At 43.6% G+C, this 21,403-nt stretch overlaps 1 protein-coding gene across 1 annotated transcript in view; it reads right to left on the bottom strand.

Annotated features, from left to right (window-relative positions):
- Positions 1 to 20,189, bottom strand: part of LOC112230556 (substance-P receptor-like) — a 24,281-nt gene extending 4,092 nt beyond the window's left edge. Inside the window, exons 1-3 of the mRNA XM_042311568.1 lie at positions 19,460 to 20,189; positions 19,095 to 19,270; positions 7,495 to 7,698 (exon numbers count right to left, since the gene is read on the bottom strand). Coding sequence (XP_042167502.1) covers positions 7,495 to 7,698; positions 19,095 to 19,270; positions 19,460 to 19,690 — 611 coding nt within the window. The 5' untranslated portion in view covers positions 19,691 to 20,189. The remainder of the gene's footprint in view (positions 1 to 7,494; positions 7,699 to 19,094; positions 19,271 to 19,459) is intronic.
- Between the last annotated feature and the right edge of the window lie 1,214 nt (positions 20,190 to 21,403).

The following is a 21,403-nucleotide window of genomic DNA, read 5'->3' as shown; positions in this document are numbered from 1 at the left end:
AATCGGATTGAATCCCGGCCCGAGACAACTAGGAAAAAGCCAGGACCATGTGCATCCACATGCACGTGTGTGTGTGTGTGTGTGTTTAGGAACTATAAAATCAATAACGTCAGGTAATTAGTAGAGTAAATTCTGTGATAAAGAATTGTTTAATAGCTAAAAAGACCACTTTGTGGTTTTTGGGCAATTGACAAATAAGGTTTTTTGAGTTAAAAAATGTCAAGTTAATGAATTAACATGAACTAATGATACTTGAACTGATAATGAACTGATTAACATGAACTGGTAATACTGCCATCGTCATCGAGGCAATGGACATGTACATTCACTATATATACAAAAGTATGTGGACACACCTTCAAATTAGTGGATTTGGGTATTTCAGCCACACCTGTTGTTGACAGGTGTATAAAACCAAGCATGCAGCCATGCAATCTGCATAGACAAACATTAGCAGAAGAATGGCCTTACTGAAGAGCTCAGTGACTTTCAACGTCCAATACTTTCAACGTCCAACAAGTCAGTTCATCAATGTCAATGACACATATTTACGAAGTTCCTAAGAGAACCACAAATTCCTAAGAACATTTTGAAGAATTGCGTTTACGAACTATCTTATGAACTTCTCATTTTTTTCCTTAAGAAACTTCTTACGTTTTTTCGGTAGTAATGTTTTGTGAATCCGGCCCCAGGTGACTACCTCATGAAGCTGGTTGAGAGAATGCCAAAAGTGTGCAAAGCTGTCATCAAGGCAAATGGTGGCTACTTTGAAGAATCTCAAATATATTTTGATTTGTTTAACACTTTTTTGGTTGCTCCATGATTCCATATGTGTTATATCATAGTGTTGATGTCTTCACTATTATTCTACAATGTAGAAAATAATACAAAAATAAAGAAAAACTTGTGACCAGTTAGTGTATATATAAACTCAGCAAAAAAATAAATGTCCTCTCACTGTCAACTGCATTTATTTACAGCCTACATGTCAGCCCATATGAACATTACAAGATTCAACAACTGAGACATAAACTAAAGTTCCACAGACATGTGACTAACAGAAATGTAATAATGTGTCCCTGAACAAAGGGGGGGGGTTTCAAAATCAAAAGTTAGTCAGTATCTGGTGTGGCCACCAGCTGCATTAAGTTCTGCTGTGCCTCTACTCCTCATGGACTATACCAGATTTTCCAGTTCTTGCTGTGAGATGTTACCCCACTCTTCCACCAAGGCGCCTGCAAGTTCCCGAACATTTCTGGCGTAATGGCCCGAGGCCTCACTCTCCGATCCAACAGGTCCCAGACGTGCTCAATGGGATTGAGATCCGGGCTCTTCACTGGCTATGGCAGAACACTAACATTCCTGTCTTGCAGGAAATCACCCACAGATCGAGCAGTATGGCTGGTGGCATTGTCATGCTGGAGGGTCATGTCAGGATGAGCCTGCAGGAAGGGTACCACATTAGGGAGGAGGATGTCTTCCCTGTAACGCACAGCGTTGAGATTGCCTTCAATGACAACAAGCTCAGTCCGATGAGGCTTTGACACATTGCCCCAGACCATGACGGACCCTCCACCTCCAAATCAATCCCGCTCCAGAGTACAGGCCTCGGAGCAACGCAAATTCCTTCGACGATAAAAGCGAATATGACCATCACCCCTGGTGAGACAAAACCGCAACTCGTCAGTGAAGAGCACTTTTTTCCAGTCCTGTTTGGTCCATCGGGTTTGTGCCCATAGGCGACGTTGTTGCCGGTGATGTCTGGTGAGGACCTGCCTTACAATAGGCATACAAGCCCTCAGTCCAGCCTCTCTCAGCCACAGTCTGAGAGGACATTCTGAGCACTGATGGAGGGATTGTGCATTCCTGGTGTAACTCGGGCAGTTGTTGTTGCCATCCCGTACCTGCCCCGCAGGTGTGATGTTCGGATGTACCCATCCTGTGCAGGTGTTGTTACATGTGGTCTGCCACTGCAAGGACGATCAGCTGTCCGTCCTGTCTCCTTGTAGCACTTTCTTAGGTGTCTCCAGTACGGACATCGCAATTTATTGCCCTGGCCACATCTGCAGTCCTCATGCCTCTTTACATCATGTCTAAGGCACGTTCACACAGATGAGCAGGGACCCTGGGCATCTTTCTTTTGGTGTTTTTCAGTCAGTAGAAAGATCTCATTAGTGTCCTAAGTCTTCATAACTGTGATCTTAATTGCCTACCGTCTGTAAGCTGTTAGTGTCTTAACGACCGTTCCACAGGTGCATGTTCATTAATTGTTTATGGTTCATTGAACAAGCATGGGAAACAGAGTTTAAACCCTTTAAAATGAAGATCTGTGAAGTTATTTGGATTTTTATTAATTATTTTTGAAAGACAGGGTCCTGAAAAAGGGACGTTTCTTTTTTTGCTGAGTTTATATCCATATATTTATTTCTGTGTTTTTTTATGAATGACTGTCACGACTTCCGCCAAAGTCGGCTCCTCTCTTTGTTCGGGCGGCATGGTCGACGTCACCGGCCTTCTAGCCATCGCCGCTCCATTTTTCATATATCCATTTGTTTTGTCTTGTTCTCTGCCCACCTGGTTTTCATTCCCCAATCACACGACAGTATTTATTCCTCTGTTCCCCCTCATGTCTTTGTGTGAGATTGTTTGTGTGGTACGCGTTTTGTACGCACTAGGCTTGCGTGCGTTTTCTCTCGTGTTATCTTCACGAAGCCTGTTTGTATACATTTGACCGTTGTGACTGTTTGTGGGCGTTTTACACTTTGCCTTGTTGGTTGGAGGTTTTTGGACGCAGCTGTATCCGTCTGTATAGTCTCTCCTGCCGAAATAAAGTGTGCGCCTGTTCACAATTCTCTGCTCTCCTGCACCTGACTCCAGCACCAGTACGCACACGCCTGACAGAATCTCACACCCACCATGGAGTCAGCAGGAGCATGTACCCCGGTCAGAGGAGTCGAGGATCCAGGAACGTCCAGGAACACGCGGCTATGCTTCATCATCTTGGTGCCATGATGGATTGCGTTGTTCAGACCATGGACCGCTGGGAGAGACAGGTAGTCGCTCCAGCTCCTCGACCAGCGCTACTGGGGGTTACCTCTACCCGTCCCGTCCGGATCCAGTCCCAGTGGGATGCGTCTCTAACTTCCCAGGGAGTATGATGGGACGGCAGCACAGTGCCAGGGGTTCCTGTTACAACTGGACCTCTACCTGGCCACCGTTCACCCAGCTCCTTCGGGAAGGGAGAGAGTGTCCTCCCTCGTCTCATGCCTCTCGGGGAGAGCTCTGGAGTGGGCAAACGCCGTGTGGGGAGAAGGAGTCGCGGCGTTGGACCACCGGAGCAGGATGGAACGACAGGGCCCTCATCAACCACTATCGATGCAGCCTGCGCGAGGACGTCCGATGGGAGTTGGCCTGCAGGGATGCCACCATCACCTTTGACCAACTGGTGGATCTGTCCATCCGGTTGGATAACCTGCTGGTCACGTGGACGTCGTGACGGTGGCTATGGAGACATATGTCTCAGAATCCCTGCGTCAGGGGTACATTCAGTACTCCACTTCACCAGCCTCCTCGAGTTTCTTTTTTGTGAAGAAGAAGGATGGAGGTCTACGCCCATGTATTGACTATAGAGGTCTCAATCAAATCACGGTGAGGTACAGTTACCCGCTACCTCTTATCGCCATGGCGATTGAGTCAATGCACGGGGCGCGCTTCTTCACGAAACTGTATCTCAGGAGTGCGTACAACCTGGTGCGTATCCGGGAGGGAGACAAGTGGAAGACGACGTTTAGTACCACCTCAGGGTATTATGAGTACCTCATCATGCCGTACGGGTTGATGAATGCTGCCTCAGTCTTCCAATCCTTCGTAGATGAGATTTTCAGGGACCTGCACGGGCAGGGTGTAGTGGTGTATATCGATGACATCGACGACTTGGACGACTGTGAAAAGCACTTAAAATAAAATGTATTATTATCTAGCAGCTGACCCTACATGAACTGGCTAGGGATAGAGGCTATTGCATGCATTTTCCCATTTGTTTGTAGCCCCAAGCACAGAGGAGATAGGAGCACTGAGGTTTCTGGCAAATTTTCACCCCTGAGCATAGCTTGCTAGAAAGCTATTTAGCAAACCAGCTACAAAACATTATCCAATAAGCAAGCAGGCAGACCACTTTCCTGCAGTTAAATCACCAAATTGCTCTCCAGTTGCCTCATGGGTGGAATGTTATAAAGACTTTTAATAATTTCATAAATATATATATATTTTTTTTACCCCTTTTTCTCCCCAATTTCATGGTATCCAATTGTTTTAGTAGCTACTACCTTGTCTCATCCCTACAACTCCCGTACGGGCTCGGGAGAGACGAAGGTTGAAAGTCATGCGTCCTCCGATACACAACCCAACCAAACCGCACTGCTTCTTACCACAGCGCACATCAAACCCGGAAGCCAGCCGCACCAATGTGTTGGAGGAAACACCGTGCACCTGGTAACCTTGGTTAGCCCGCACTGCACCCGGCCCGCCACAGGAGTCGCTGGTGCGCGATGAGACAAGGACATCCCTACCGGCCAAGCCCTCCCTAACCCGGATGACGCTAGGCCAATTGTGCGTCGCCCCACGGACTGACAGAGCCTGGGCGCAAACCCAGAGTCTCTGATGGCACAGCTGGCGCTGCAATACAGCGCCCTTAACCACTGCGCCACCCGGGAGGCCCATTTCATAAATAATTGTTTAAAAAAATTTAACAGCTATGGAAGTTGATAATGTGTCATCTAAATCATCCTAAACTGCCTCTCAGTGAGTCTGTCACTGCAAGTTATCTTGTCTCCTCTTCTGTTTACCTTGCTATGCAAATTAATTGACATAGGGGTGTTCATAAATTCACTCTGGAGTGCCAGAGTGTGCTCAGAGTGCACTCTGCGTGTTCGTAAAGTCAGAGATGTCAGATTGTCTTTTCGTAAATGCAGAGCGTTTCGCTCTCGGAACGTTCAGCTCTGGCCGAGGAGTAGGGTTGATCCGAGCGTTCTGACCTCACAACGGCAGTCAAACACCCAAGATAATTGGCTAAAGTTGGCTAGCTTGCTAGCTACTTCCTGACACAAATGAGAGAACACCTCTCTCTGACCCTTTTACTCACACTAGCAAAGCTGGTTAGGCTGTTTTCATGTTATCTAGAGAGCTGGTGACTGTAACTGTGCTGCTGGCAACAATTTATCAACGTTTTTTTGCAGACGTTTACTGACACCGGTCATATTCAAAGGGCGTTGCTTGTTTGTAAATTAACCAGTTATTCTGATTTCTGGCACAGTTAGACGAGAGTGCACTGAAATCGGAGTAGATAGCCCAAGTGAATTTGGAGTAGATAGCCCGAGGTAATTTGGAGTAGATAGCCCGAGTGAATTTGGAGTAGATAGCCCGAGTGAATTTGGAGTAGATAGCCCGAGGTAATTTACGAACGCAACCATAAAGTCTCGGTGGGCTAGTGACTGAAAACAGGCATAATTGAAACAAAATTGGCTTTTAACTCTCCGTTCAAAGGTTGTCATGGAGTTTCTCATATGTACCTTCATTTGTAATAACAAATACATGTTTCTATTATATACCATTTGATATTAGTGGTTGTACCATACGTAAGCCCTGTGTTTTGGTTAATCCTGTCACATAACCTGGATTTGAACCTTTATTTCAAGCTTTTTCATCAAACTGTCCCCTTTTCTTTTTGTATCAGACGGTCCGGCAACATCCTCAGACAATTGCTTACATTTTTGGTCTAATTCTCATTTGGAAAAGGCTTAAAATAAAAGGTTAAACGCCAAGTCATGTGACATGATTAAACAAAAGCTTTGGCTGCGGATCCGACTTCTTTTCTTCTTCCAAACGCGGAAGGTCCTTCTGTGCATATGGGATCACGTTCTGCACGTGTGTTTCTTAATACCTGTACTTCACACTCACATTTTGTTGGTCTCCTTCCCCTTCACATATCTCACTGTCAATCGTGAATGATCATTCTTCAAGTTGTACCCGGTGAAACGGGCCTTGCAGCATCAACCATTTGATCTCAATCAGTTTAACAGGGATCTGCATATAGGATCGTGTTGAGTTATAGGGCTTACAGTGTTGTTTTCAATGATGTACAGTGAGAGAATTTTATAGCATAGGGTGTTAACAAACTGTAGCATAGCCCACCTGTGTCTTTTGCCTCGTGGCAGTTGAGTTTTGGCCATATGAAAGAAAAATGTGGTGGAGTTTTTGTCTTCCAGTAACGCTATGCTTCTATATTCTGTTCGGTAGAATATTATCATTATGTGATCGTGCAGACATTGATTCCACTTTGATCTGACTTTATTAAAACGAGAACCATTTGCCAGAGTAGCCTGTTCTCTACGATTATAGCAGAGTGTCCAAAGTACAGAATAAAGACATGCGCAGAAGCTTCGGGATCTTCAGCGCAATGGAAAAAATAATCTCCAGAGCCACACGGGGCCCTAACCATTATGACATTGATAATCTGTCATGACAGAGGACAAAGATGTGAACATTTGTGAACATTTGTGGGAGATTTTTTTCTGCTGAATTGGAGGGTCCACTCCAGTGTGGGCTTTGATGTCATATCATGACACATGGACAGAAATAGTGTTATGTAGTTAAAAAAATCCCCTTCTACGGTTGGTTGCACTATATGATGTTAGTGATTTTCAAATAGAATTATTCAAGTATTTCAAAGAAAATAATTCCATCCTAGCCAAATACTTGGACAGTATTTCATTGTATCATCAAATATGTATGCCAAAGTTAAATATTTGCAGTTTTCTTATGAGTTACACCAAATTCACCACACTTCTGTCGTTCAAAGTCAACATCAGACGATTGCACCACATGACATTATAACCATTTGACATGTCAAAACAATAAAAATAAATGGCTTTGTGATAAATTGATGCCAAACGAAGGAGAAATGTACTGTAAGAATCATTTTTGCATATCTTGTTTTTCCATATAAATATTATCCTTTGAAACAGAAAATGATACATCTGGTCAATTACACTCTTAATCAATCTGTTGACTAATTGAGGTTGGATAGACTCATGAATCTATTCCACTAGACTAGGATGTTGCAGACATTTCAGAGTGATTCCATTCCAGTATGGGCCGGAAATATTTTTTGGTATCTCAGATTGTTCTGGCAATTCTCACATAGAAACTGCATTGGAAGGATGTTTGATATTATTTTTTTTACCATAAAATCATGATGAAAGTGGCAATTTGAGGCCTTTCTTTGACCTGTGAGAATTGCCAGAACAATCTGTGATACAAAAAAATATATATTGGGGCTATTATGGTGTGGGATCACCCTTACCTCAAAGACAGAAAAAGTTAGTACTAAATCAGATTTTACAGACAGAAAATTATGCAGTTTATTCTCTAATGTCTAATGCTTCCAGTAAACAAATTATTTTGTGTGTGTGTGTGTGTGTGTGTGTCAGTACTCACATCTTCTTGAAGTCCATGGTTGTGTTGTTGGTGTAGTCGGGCCATTGGATGTAGCAGACAGTCCTACCAGGCAGCTGTTCTGTAGCTGAGTAGAAGTACTGGGGGAAGGCCAACAGTAGAGCTAACACCCAGATCACTCCGATCACTACACGGGTCTCTGTCGAAGACAACCTCTGCCTCAGGGGGTGGATGATAGCCATGTATCTGGAACAAACACACATACACACACACACACACACACACACACACACACACACACACACACACACACACACACACACACACACACACACACACACACACATTGTGATCAGTAACACACACACACACACACACACACACACACACACACACACACACATGCAGACCCTTCCTCTCCTTCATCCTTTCCACCTTCATCCTTCCATCCTTTCCACCCCTTCTCCCTCTCCTCCCGTCCGCTCCGCTCCTCTTCCCCTCCCCTCTAGGCGCTTGATTATTGCCCCTTCCCATTTCATTCTCATTTTCTCCCTGCCTTTCTCTAACCCTACCTCCCTCTCTATCCTCCTCTCCCTCCTTCCCTCTGCCTGTTGAGGTCAAATCGATCATCCGCAGACACCCCTCTTGTAAACAACCAGCAAAACAAAGTTGGTTCTGTTAAAGTTCCCAGAGCATTTGCAAGGTTGCGGCAAATCAAATCAAAGTGTTTTGGTCGCGTGCACAGACTTACAGATGTTATCACGGGTGCAGCAAAATGCTTGTGTTTCTAGCTCCAACAGTGCAGTCATACCTAGCAAAAATGTAATAAAACAATATACACATAAAACAGAAAAATAAAATAAATTAATATCAGAACGTGCAGTGTCAGAGACAGGAATATAAACATACATGCACTACCGGTCAAAAGAACACCGACTCATTCAAGGGTTTTTCTTTATTTTTACTATTTTCTACATTGTAGAATAATAGTGAAGACATCAAAATGATCAAATAACACATATGGAATCATGTAGTAACTAAAAAAGTGTTAACAAATCCAAATATGCTTTGCACAATCTTGGCATTCTCTCAACCAGCATCACCTGGAATGCTTTTCCAACAGTCTTGAAGGAGTTCCCACATATGCTGAGCACTTGTTGGCTGCTTTTCCTTCACTCTGCGGTCCGACTCATCCCAAACCATCTCAATTTGGTTGAGGTTGGGGGATTGTGGAGCCCAGGTCATCTGATGAGAGCACTCAATCACTCTCCTTCTTGGTAAAATAGCCGTTACAAAGCCTGGTGGTGTTATGGGTAATTGTCCTGTTGAAAAACAAATTATATGCCAAACCAGATGGGATGGCATATTGCTGCAGAATGCTGTGGTAGCCATGCTGGTTAAGTGTGCCTTGAATTCTAAATAAATCACAGATATTGTCACCAACAAAGCACCCCCACACCATAACACCTCCTCCTCCATGCTTTACGGTGGGAAATACACATGCGGGGATCATCCATTCACCCACACCAGTACCCGCAAAACACCAGTCTCAATGTCAATGGTGAAGAGGCGACTCCAGGATGCTGGCCTTCTTGGCAGAGTTCCTCTGTCCAGTCTCAATGTCAACAGTGAAGAGGCGACTCCAGGATGCTGGCCTTCTTGGCAGAGTTCCTCTGTCCAGTCTCAATGTCAACAGTGAAGAGGTGACTCCAGGATGCTGGCCTTCTTGGCAGAGTTCCTCTGTCCAGTCTCAATGTCAACAGTGAAGAGGCGACTCCGGGATGCTGGCCTTCTAGGTAGAGTTCTTCTGTCCAGTCTCAATGTCAATGGTGAAGAGGCGACTCCGGGATGCTGGCCTTCTTGGCAGAGTTCCTCTGTCCAGTGTCTGTGTTCTTTTCTAAATGACCCCAAACTTTTGAACGGTAGGGTATATACACATAATGTTGTGTATAGACAGCATGGACAGTATTTGAATAAAGAAGGTGTGTACAGCAGTAGTTATATAGGATGAGCCTTGACTAGAATACAGTATATACATATAAAGTGGGTAAAACAATATGTAAACATTATTAAAGTGACCAGTGTTCAATGACACTATGTACATAGGGCAGCAGTCTCTAAGGTGCAGGGTCGAGTACCGGGTGAGAGCCGGCTAGTAACAGTGACTAAGGCTAGTGGTGACTGTTTAACCAGTCTGATGGCCTCTCAGTCTCTCGGTTCCAGCTTCGATGTACCTATGCTGCCTCCGCCTCCTAGATGGTAGTGGGGTGAACAGGCCGTGGCTCGGTTGGCTGAGTTTCTTGGTGATATTCTTGGCCTTCCTGTGACACCGGGTGCTGTAGATGTCCTGTAGGGCAGGCAGTGTGCACCCCGGTGATGCTTTGGGCTGACTGCACCACCCTCCGTGAACCACAGCCCAACTGTGGTTCTCATAACACAAGAACTGTCCAGGTGCGCTGATGATTATACAATGTTTGTATAAAATACTCGCCTGATGTTGTAGGAAAGTTCCCAGAACACATTTCGTCTATTCTTTCAAGGTTCCCAGAATGTTGTATTAGGTTGTACGAACAGTCTGGTGGGAACATGGTGGGGATATCACTAAACATATGTTCCCAAAACACTAAAACTGTACAGTTGTGGGGATGATTATACAATGTTTCTTTTAGCGTGCAAAAAAAACACTCACGTGATGTCAAAAGAATGTTCCCAGAACACTTTTTTTTTTAATGTTCTTCAAAAAGTTCCGAAAAAATGTATTTTGGTTGTGGGAACATTGTGGGGGTATGACAAGAGATAGTGTTTTGGGAGCCGAAAACTGTCCAGTTGTGCTGACATTCAGCCAATGTTTTCTACTCGGGTGCGCAACACATCCCGTTGATGTCGCAAGAATGTCGACGGAACAGCTGGGTCCTGACTTCTTTAAAGGTTCCAGAGGAACATTTCATTAGGTTGTGGGAACAGTGTGGGTACATTACCAGAGCTATACGGTAGGTACCCCGAAAAGAAGCACGTAAATCTGTCCGGTTGTGAGGACATTCTTACAACGGTTGCATCAGGGTGCACAAAACGTTCCCTCAACGTTCTCAGAACGTCATGCCTAGGCTTTCCAGAATGATAACGTTACATTTTGAACAGGCCACGGAGGTTTCTTTCATCAAGTCAGTCCCATGACAATGTATTCTACATTTATTGTAGAATAGCGTAGTACTTTGAAATGGTATCCCTGGAATAAAGCCACTGCGCCACTGGGATTGGACTTTCGCCCAAATATAAAGCTGTTCGCACATTTACTCTGACTTCCAGGTTGTGGAAGAGAGAATAACTCCATCTAGAAAAAGAAGTATCCTCTATTATTATTTACTCGTCTTCTTTATATACTGTAAAGTTGTTCTGACTTGTATTTTTTTCCCGACAAAACTTGATTTCACAAATCATGTTAAATTATTGCCTGGGAGATTTCGGTGAGGTGTACATACATATGTACTAAGACATAGTGTACAGTCATAGTTTAGACCATAATTGAAGGATTTCAGTACAACGGGAAATCCACTGGAAACATTCTGATCCTGGTGGGGCAGCAGACTAAGTAGCCGGCGGCTTGAAGATGGCAGATCACAGGTGCAAATATACTTGAATACTATTCTTTAAAAAAGCTGTAGCTATTTTTGGGATAATACACTAATACAATATGATGATGTGAGAAGATTGAAATGCCATTTGTTTAAAAGTTGGGCAGCACACTTCACTGTTAGAAGAACGTTGAAGCAATGTTTTCCTAACTACTTTCCTTTTCGTTGAAGTATGTTTTTAGAACAATTATGGATTGTCTAACCTTGCAAAATACTTTATAACATAGGAATAGGAGTTTCTTGTTTGTTGTTATAGGTGGTAGTAGTAATATCTCCATCAACATTAGCTGAGTATTCCAAGATTTTAAAAATGTTTTTTTCTAACTTCGGTTACTTCATTTCTAATGCATGCTCAGGGAACGTTATTAAAACCATCATGCTATAACTTCATGAGACCATTGTAGGACTATTCCCTGCTTGTTGTTATGGGTGTTTTGAATAACATATCCATCAACATTACAAAGAAGGTTCCTGTAATGTTTCCATGTGTTCTAAGAACATTACCAGAACACTGTGTTATTACATTCCCTTGGCAAACTAATGTATTTATTTTACTAGGCAAGTCAGTTAAGAACAAATTCTTATTTTCAATGGAACAGTGGGTTAACTGCCTGTTCAAGGGCAGAACAACAGATTTTGTACCTTGTCAGCTCGGGGATTTGAACTTGCAACCTTTCGGTTACTAGTCCAATGCTCTAACCACTAGGCTACCCTGCCGCCCCGGTAGTTTTTTACAGATAATTGTGACCAACATTTCAGTGAATGTTAGGAGAAAATTCCAAGGATATTTCATTTCCAACTTTTAATTCTAAAAAAAAATCTTTGGTAATCCCCCCCCAAGAATGTTGAATGTTTGTGGGATGTTATCATCCTAATGTTAGCTCAAACCCTAACTGGAAGTTAAAGGGAATCTTAGGTCATGTTCTGAGAATGTTCCCGGTTTTCTGGGCACTGTGTGAGCATCAAATGGGGCAAAGGCTGCTCTCTCTCTCTCTCTCTCTCTCTCTCTCTCTCTCACACACATACACATACACACGAGAGAGAGAGAGAGAGATGAAAGCTGACTACTGAAAATGCTGGAATGTTCAGATTGTTCTGACATTGTGGTGACAGACTAATGAGAGGGGGATCTGTGTTCTGACAGTGAACCCAGAACAAGGGATGGAGAGAAGGTGGGATGGAGAAGAGGGGAGCAGGGATGATCTGAAGGAAAAGGCTGCTCACACACACTTACGCTGTGGCGACATACTGATGACAGTATGCGAGAGAGAAACAGGGTTGGAGAATGGATCTCGAGGAAAAGGTTGCTCATACACACACATTTCGAACACATACAGTGTATACACACACACAACACCCACTTGAGTTGTGACTAGACAAGACCTTTAAACAAGTCAACATTCACAAAGCCGCGGATTACCAGGACGTGTGCTCAAAGCATGCACGGATCAAGTGTCTTCACTGACATTTTCAACCTCTCCCTGACCGAGTCTGTACTACCTACATGTTTCAAGCAGACCACCATAGTCCCCGTGCCCAAGGAAGCGAAGGTAACCTGCCTAAATGATTACCGCCCCGTAGCACTCACATCTGTAGCAATGAAGTGCTTTGAAAGGCTGATCATGGCTCACATCAACAGCATCCTCCTAGATACCCTATCCCCAACAGATCCACAGATGACGCAATCTCAATCGACCTCTACACTGCCCTTTCCCAACTGGACAAAAGGATGTGAATCAAATCAAATCAAATTTTATTTGTCACATACACATGGTTAGCAGATGTTAGTGCGAGTGTAGTGAAATGCTTGTGCTTCTAGTTCCGACAATGCAGTAATAACCAACAAGTAATCTAGCTAACAATTCCGAAACTACTACCTTATAGACACAAGTGTAAGGGGATAAAGAATATGTACATAAAGATATATGAATGAGTGATGGTACAGAGCGGCATAGGCAAGATACAGTAGATGGTATTGAGTGCAGTATATACATATGAGATGAGTATGTAAACAAAGTGGCATAGTTAAAGTGGCTAGTGATACATGTATTACATAAGGATGCAGTAGATGATATAGAGTACAGTATATACTTATACATATGAGATGAATAATGTAGGGTATGTAAACATTATATTAGGTAGCATTGTTTAAAGTGGCTAGTGATATATTTTAAATCAATTCCCATCAATTCCCATTATTAAAGTGGCTGGAGTTGAGTCAGTGTGTTGGCAGCAGCCACTCAATGTTAGTAGTGGCTGTTTAACAGTCTGATGGCCTTGAGATAGAAGCTGTTTTTCAGTCTCTCTGTCCCAGCTTTGATGCACCTGTACTGACCTCGCCTTCTAGATGATAGCGGGGTGAACAGGCAGTGGCTTGGGTGGTTGCTGTCCTTGATGATCTTTATGGCCTTCCTGTGACATCGGGTGGTGTAGGTGTCCTGGAGGGCAGGTAGTTTGCCCCTGGTGATGCGTTGTGCAGACCTCACTACCCTCTGGAGAGCCTTACGGTTGTGGGCGGAGCAGTTGCCGTACCAGGCGGTGATACAGCCCGACAGGATGCTCTCGATTGTGCAGCTGTAGAAGTTTGTGAGTGCTTTTGGTGACAAGCCGAATTTCTTCAGCCTCCTGAGGTTGAAGAGGCACTGCTGCGCCTTCTTCACGATGCTGTCTGTGTGGGTGGACCAATTCAGTTTGTCTGTGATGTGTACGCCGAGGAACTTAAAACTTACTACCCTCTCCACTACTGTTCCATCGATGTAGATAGGGGGGTGTTCCCTCTGCTGTTTCCTGAAGTCCACAATCATCTCCTTAGTTTTGTTGACGTTGAGTGTGAGGTTATTCTCCTGACACCACACTCCGAGGGCCCTCACCTCCTCCCTGTAGGCCGTCTCGTCGTTGTTGGTAATCAAGCCTACCACTGTTGTGTCATCCACAAACTTGATGATTGAGTTGGAGGAGTGCGTGGCCACGCAGTCGTGGGTGAACAGGGAGTACAGGAGAGGGCTCAGAACGCACCCTTGTGGGGCCCCAGTGTTGAGGATCAGCGGGGTGGAAATGTTGTTGCCTACCCTCACCACCTGGGGGCGGCCCGTCAGGAAGTCCAGTACCCAGTTGCACAAGGCGGGGTCAAGACCCAGGGTCTCGAGCTTGATGACGAGCTTGGAGGGCACTATGGTGTTAAATGCCGAGCTGTAGTCGATGAACAGCATTCTCACATAGGTATTCCTCTTGTCCAGATGGGTTAGGGCAGTGTGCAGTGTGGTTGAGATTACATCGTCTGTGGACCTATTTGGGCGGTAAGCAAATTGGAGTGGGTCTAGGGTGTCAGGTAGGGTGGAGGTGATATGGTCCTTGACTATATCACCTGAGAGATATAGAATGCTGTTCATTGAATACAGCTCAGCGTTCAACGCCATAGTGCCCACGAAGCTCATCACTAAGCTAAGGACCCTGGGACTAAACACCTCCCTCTGCAACTGGATCCTGGACTTCCTGACAGGCCGCTCCATCTGAACCTCAACACTGGGGCCCCTCAAGGGTGTGTACTTAGTCCCCTCCTGTACTCTCTGTTCACCCATGACTACGTGGCCAAACACGACTCCAACAGCATCATTAAGTTTGCTGATGACACAACAGTGGTAGGCCTGATCACCGACAAGACAGCCTATAGGGAGGAGGTCAGAGAACTGGCAGTGTGGTGCCAGGACAACAACCTCTCCCTCAATGTGAGCAAGACAAAGGAGCTGATCGTGGACTACAGGAAAACGCGGGCCGAACAGGCCCTCATTAACATTGACGGGGCTGTAGTGGAGCGGGTAGAGAGTTTCAAGTTCCTTGGTGTCCACATCACCAACAAACTATCATGGTCAAAACAAACCAAGACAGTCGTGAAGAGGGCACGACAAAACCTTTTCCCCTTCTGGAGACTGAAAAGATTTGGCATGGGTCCCCAGATCCTCAAAAAGTTCTACAGCTGCACCATCAAGAGCATCCTGACCGGTTGCATCACCGCCTGGTATGGCAACTGCTCGGGATCTGACCTTAAGGCGCTACAGAAGGTAGTGACATCACTGGGGCCAAGCTTCCTGCCATCCTGGACCTATATAATAGGCGGTGTCAGAGGAAGACAGACTGTTTTCTCTGCTACCGCAAGGTAAGTGGTTCCGGAGCGCCAAGTCTAGGACCAAAAGGCTCCTTAACAGCTTCTACCCCCAAGCCATAAGACTGCTGAACAATTAATCAAATGGCCACCAGACTATTTACATTGACACCCCTTGCTGCTACTTGCTGTTTATTATCTATGCATAGTCACTTCACCCCTACCTACATGTACAAATGACCTCAACTAACCTGTACCCCAAAACACTGACTCGGTACCGGTACCCCCTGTATATAGCCTAAGTTATTGTTGTGTTATTGTGTTACTTTAAAAAAATGTTTTACTTTAGTTTATTTGGTAAATATTTGTTGAACTCTTCTTGAACTGCACTGTTGGTTAAGGACTTGTAAGTTTCACTTGTTTTATTCGGCACATGTGACAAATAAAGTTTGATTTGATTTGACAAGTCAAAAGCTAATCCTGTGGTTTTATATCTCCCTCTCTAACTTTATGCATCAGCTGTCAGAGCAGCTTACCGATCACTGTACCTGTACACAGCCAACCTGTAAATTTCACACCCAACTACCTCATCCCCATATTGTTATTCATCTTCTTGCTCTTTTGCACCCCAGTATCTCTACTTGCACATCATTATCTGCACATCTATCACTCTCGTGTTAATGCTAAATTGTAATTATTTTGCCTCTATGGCCTATTTATTGCCTTTACCGCCCTAATCTTCTACATCTGCACACACTGTACATAGATGTTTCTATTGTGTTATTGACTGTACGTTTGTTGATGTGTAACTTCGTGTTGTTTTTGTCGCACTGCTTTGCTTTATCTTGGCCAGGTCGCAGTTGTAAATGAGAACTTGTTCTCAACTGGCCTCCCTGGTTAATTAAAGGTTAAATATATATATATATCTGTTTTAATGAAGCCAATGCTGAAGAGTATAGAGGGGATTTATGACTCATGTTGCCTTCAGAAAGTATTCATATCCACATTTTGCTGTGTTACAGCCTGAATTTAAAATTGATTCAATGTAGATGTTTTTGAGACTGGCCTAAACACAATCCTCCATAATGTCCTCCATAAAGTCAAATGATATTTTTCAAAATGTGTACAAATTAATGCAAAATAGTATTCAACCCCTTTGTTACCCCTTTGTTACGGCAAGCCTAAAAAAGTTCAGGGGTAAAAATGAACTGTAAGGTCCCTCAGTCGAGCAGCGAATTTCAACACAGATTCAACCGCAAGGACCAGAGAAGTTTTCCAATGTCGTCTCGCAAAGAAGGGCAACGACTGGTAGATGGGCACAACAACAAAAAAGCGGACATTGTATGTCCGTTTAAGCATGGTGAAGTTATTAATTCAACTTTGGATGCTATATCAATACCAGGGTTTGGAATCAAAATGATTTTCCAATCGTTTCATTCTGAACAGAACCCACTATTATTTTTTGATCCGTTCCACTGTGCCGACCAGCAAAGGTTCTGAACCGGTTCGAACCCCAAAAAAGTACCGGTTGATATCATTCCTTTCTGTTCCTTTTTTAACCTGTGAAATCAACAGGTTTTTCCATTTAGCTCATTAATTTACATCACCAATCGGTGCGGATAGAGCAGACAAGCTAGTTGTTCAGAGAAGGAGAGAGGGAGAGAGGGTTGAGGAGCAGGCTTGAAGCAGTAGGCATCTTGTTATGATATGCATTATCTGAATTGGGTCCAAAGAATTATACCTTCTATGAAGGAACTTTGAATGTCCTTTGAGCTTGCAAGCTCACAAGCGTTCTAGCTAATTACCTTTTTATAGTTAATAAATCCAACGTGAAACGTGATAACTAGGCCTATAGTGTCCTTAGGTAGCATGTAAAAAAGTTAATCCATTCTTCTCTAGCTAATTAAAAATCTCTCTCCTATCTTTTCATGCTTCAAACGTCAGTACAGTCGCTTACGATAACGTCAGTACAGCAGCCTTCGAAAAGGGGTGGGGCAAGTAGCCTAAACAGGCACACACACTGACAAATATTTTCAGCTGGCTGGCAGATGCTGTAATGCATTTCTGAGGGACATAGTGAGGGCTTTGCATGTTCACTTTGTTACGTTTTTTGTAGGACTAGTATATAACTAGTATATAATGTTATGAACCATTTTCCATGCTTTTAAAATAACGGTTCTGTTCCAGAACAGTGTGGAACACTTTCGTTCCTGGTTCCGTTTCTGTTCCTTGAACCGGTTCCAACCCGTGATCAATACACCTAGTCACTACAGAGATACAGGCATCCTTCTTAACTCAGTTGCCTGAGAGGAAGGAAACGGCTCAGGGATTTCACCATGAGGCCAATGGTGACTTTAAAACAGTTACAGAGTTTAATGGCTGTGATAGGAGAAAACTGAGGATGGATCAACAACATTGTAGTTACTCCACAATAATAACCTAAATGACAGAGGGAAAAGAACGAAGCCTGTACAAAAAATATTCCAAAACATGCATCCTGTTTGCAAACAAGGCACTAAACTTGCAGGCCTGGGAAACTCCAATCCTTGGGGGCCAGATTGGTGTCACACTTTTTCCTCGGCCCTAGCTGACTCCAATAATCACCTAATCATGATCTTCAGTTAAAAATGCAATTAGTTTAAATCAGGTGTGTTTTCTAGGGATGGGAGACAAGTGTGATTGTCCAGACCTGTAAGTAATACTGCAATGTGGCAAAAAAATTAACATGTGTCCTGAATACAAAGTGCTATGTTTGGGGTAGATTCAGTAAAATATATTACTGAGAAAGGAGATACCTAGTCAGTTGCACAACTGAATTGCATTCAACCAAAATATGTCTTCCGCATTTAACCCAACCCCTCTGAATCAGACAGGTGCAGGGGGCTGCCTTAATCAACATCATCAATACACAGTTCTGGTTGGGGGTTAACTGCTTTGCTCAAGAGCAGAACAGAAGATTTTTCCACCTTGCCAGCTCTGGGATTCAAACCAGCAACCTTTCGATTAATGGCCCAATGTGCTTAACTGCTAGGCTACACACTGAGAATCACTTTCCATATTTTCAAGCATAGTGATGGCTGCATCATGTTATGGGTATGCTTGTAATCGTTAAGCACTGGAGAGTTTTTCAGGATAAAAAATTTACGGAATGGAGCTAAGCACAGGCAAAATCCTAGAGGAAAACCTGGTTCCACCAGACACTGGGAGATGAATTCACCTTTCAGCAGGACAATAACCTAAAACACAAGGTAAAATTTACACTGGAGTTGCTTACCAGTGAAAGTTCTTGACTGGCTGAGTTACAGTGTTTACTTAAATCTACTTGAAAATCTATGGCAAGAGCTGGAAATGGGGGTCTAGCAAATATCAACAATCAATTTGACAGTGCTTGACAATTTTGGGGGGGAATAATGAGCCAATTTTGCACAATCCAGGTATGGAAAGCTCTTGGAGATTTACCCAGAAAGACTCACAGCTGTAATCGCTGCCAAAGTTGCTTCTACAGAGTAATGACTCAGGGGTGTGAATACTTATGTAAATTAGATATTTCTGTATTTCATTGTCTATAAACTTGACTTTGTAGTGTGTGTAGGTGGGTGAGAAAAACTGTTGAGTTCAAGGCTGTAACACAACAAAATGTGTAATAAGTGAAGGGGTATGAATCCTTTCTGAAGGCACTGTACATGTTGTGTACGCTTTACTGTAGCTGGCTGTGGCGTGGTCATACATGCACACACACACACACACACACACACACACACACACACACACACACACACACACACACACACACACAAGCATGCACACGCATGCACACACACAGTATATAGGGTTTCTCACCTGTTCCGAGCTATAGCGGTCGTGCGGTCATGGAGTACAATCCAGTGACAACAAACACAAACACTGCTCACCTGTCCAGTGCTATGGCGGTCATGGAGTATATGCTGGCGAAGACAGCTGCGATGGGGAAGAAGTTATGGAAGCGACAGTAGCTCAGACCAAAGTACCACTCGTTATGGACACTGTAGGCAAAGTTTATCACTGTGTTGAAGGCAGACATAGACGCCTCTGCAAAGGCTAGGTTCACCTGAGAGGAGAAGAAGAGAGGGATCAGACAGACAGATAGAGGGAGAGAGGGAAACAGACAGACAGAGAGAGAGAGACACACACACACAGACAAACACACACACATTCATTTAAAATACAAATATATATAATTTAAATAAATTAAATAAAAGCCATCTCCTTCTTTAGATTTTAAGATGCGTTTGTTTACCAGGAAGTAGTTGGTCACGGTCCTCATGCGTTTGTGCGCAAGGATGATCCAGATGACCACCAGGTTACCGATCATGGAGACGCACACCATGCTGCAGTAGGCGACTGCCCAAAGAGCGATCTGCCACACCGGCTGCACGAACTGGTTATAGTCTTCTGTGTCGTTCAAACCGGAGCCGTTAGTGCCGTTAACGGAAGGGTAGAAATCCGTAATGTTCAACAGCAAGTCCATCTTCGGATCTCAGAGCTTTGATGTTGAAAGAGTAAGAATCCAGATATTATATGCTAAAATAATAAATATTATATTTAATAATATGTAGATATTTCCAGTTGCCTAATTTAGTGTGATAAAAAAATATATTTTTGATTGTTGTTTCACAACAACAAAAATATTCTTTACGGATCTGATGTAAAAATGTCAAAAGAAATTGCCGAGGGTTATAACACCCAAAATATTGTGACTGTGTCCGAAAAAAAAGACAAAGACAGTGATTGGAATGTTGATCGTAGCAGTCATGCAGTTACTTTCTTCTATTGCCTGGGTCACTGGTCAAGTGTACGCACTTCTCTCTCCCAAATCCACACGAAATTCTCGGAATCAGAGTTACCGGTGAAATGGTCTTGGTTCTCTGTTATTCGTGTTAAGTTTAACGTCAACGGTAGGCCTAAACCTTGTGTCAGTGTTTTCTCTCCGCGCGCGCGGCTGGGGTGGACTTAGACTATGTGCTCTCGTGAGTCCATCACAATGCCAAGCATTTGAAGGCGCATGCCATGCCTATGCAGCACACACACACACACACACTTGAGCCACATAGCACGCGCGTAAAAGCCCCCCCACACACACACATTCGGCAAAGGCTTATGTTTAAGGTGAAGTGCATGTATTATAATAGTTTACCGTATTTATGTATGTATTCAGGTGTTGATTGAAATCTCTCTCCCTATGGAAGTAATGTTTTCTGCATCTATATAAACTATGGTCCTCTGAGTGGGTCTGCCATCATGTCAGGCTCATAGACCTTCTATATTTTTGCATTTAAATGACCCTCCCTTCCTGACACACCGATCCAGGCTACATCTCAACCTTCAGGATTCCCCAATAGGCGGCCCACGACCCCCAAGTTTTCTGAGCAACAACAATGAATGTATATATTTTTTAGAATTGTCGTTGTTGGAAATGAAATACTGTCAAATCTGAAGGAAATCATCTAAAAGTGATTTTAATTTAGGAAATCTGTTGTGATCAATATTTGAAATTATTTTGTTTTTGTCAGATGCTATATATGTTTGGGAATTTTGCAGTCAATTTGCAGTGTACTAATTATTTATAACTATATTCCAGCTCCCCGACCATCTGTTCATTGAAAAAGCGTCCCACGGCTTAATGTAATTGGGGTCCCCTGCTTTAAAATAACATAATCCCTTCTTCGCAGATAGACAGATAGTAGCTACTAAAAACAATTGGACACCACGAAATTGGGGAGAAAAAGGGGTAAAAATCAACAACGAAAAAACTTTGAAAAAGAAGACTATTTCAAGTGTTCCTCTTCATTTCTTCTCTCCCTTCCTCCTCAGTCTCCCTGTTTACCTTCATTATCTCTCCTCCTTCCTCCATCCCTCTTCATCCCTCACCACTCTTCCAGAGAGAGGGAGCATCATTAGGGAGAGTGGTCTGTGTGAGTTCCCGCTATAAATATTGTGTTGTCTGGATCTCAAGGCTGGAGAGATTTAAAGCCTATTTTACAAGACGGGGGCCGCATTAATATTGCTTTACTCTATTCTGTCTCTCTCTCTGTCTATCTGCTCTCTTCCTCTTTCGCTGCTCACTATCTATCACCATTTCCTATCGCTCTGTCATCCATTTCTCTCTTCTTAACCCACCCACTCTCTCTCTCTCTCGCTCCCCCACTGTCTTACCCTGCCCCCTTCTCTCTCTCTCCCTTTG

This window comes from Oncorhynchus tshawytscha, linkage group LG33 (genome assembly GCF_018296145.1).
Source record: "Oncorhynchus tshawytscha isolate Ot180627B linkage group LG33, Otsh_v2.0, whole genome shotgun sequence".
Lineage (NCBI taxonomy): Eukaryota > Metazoa > Chordata > Actinopteri > Salmoniformes > Salmonidae > Oncorhynchus > Oncorhynchus tshawytscha.
This window is presented reverse-complemented; position numbering and strand designations above follow the sequence as displayed.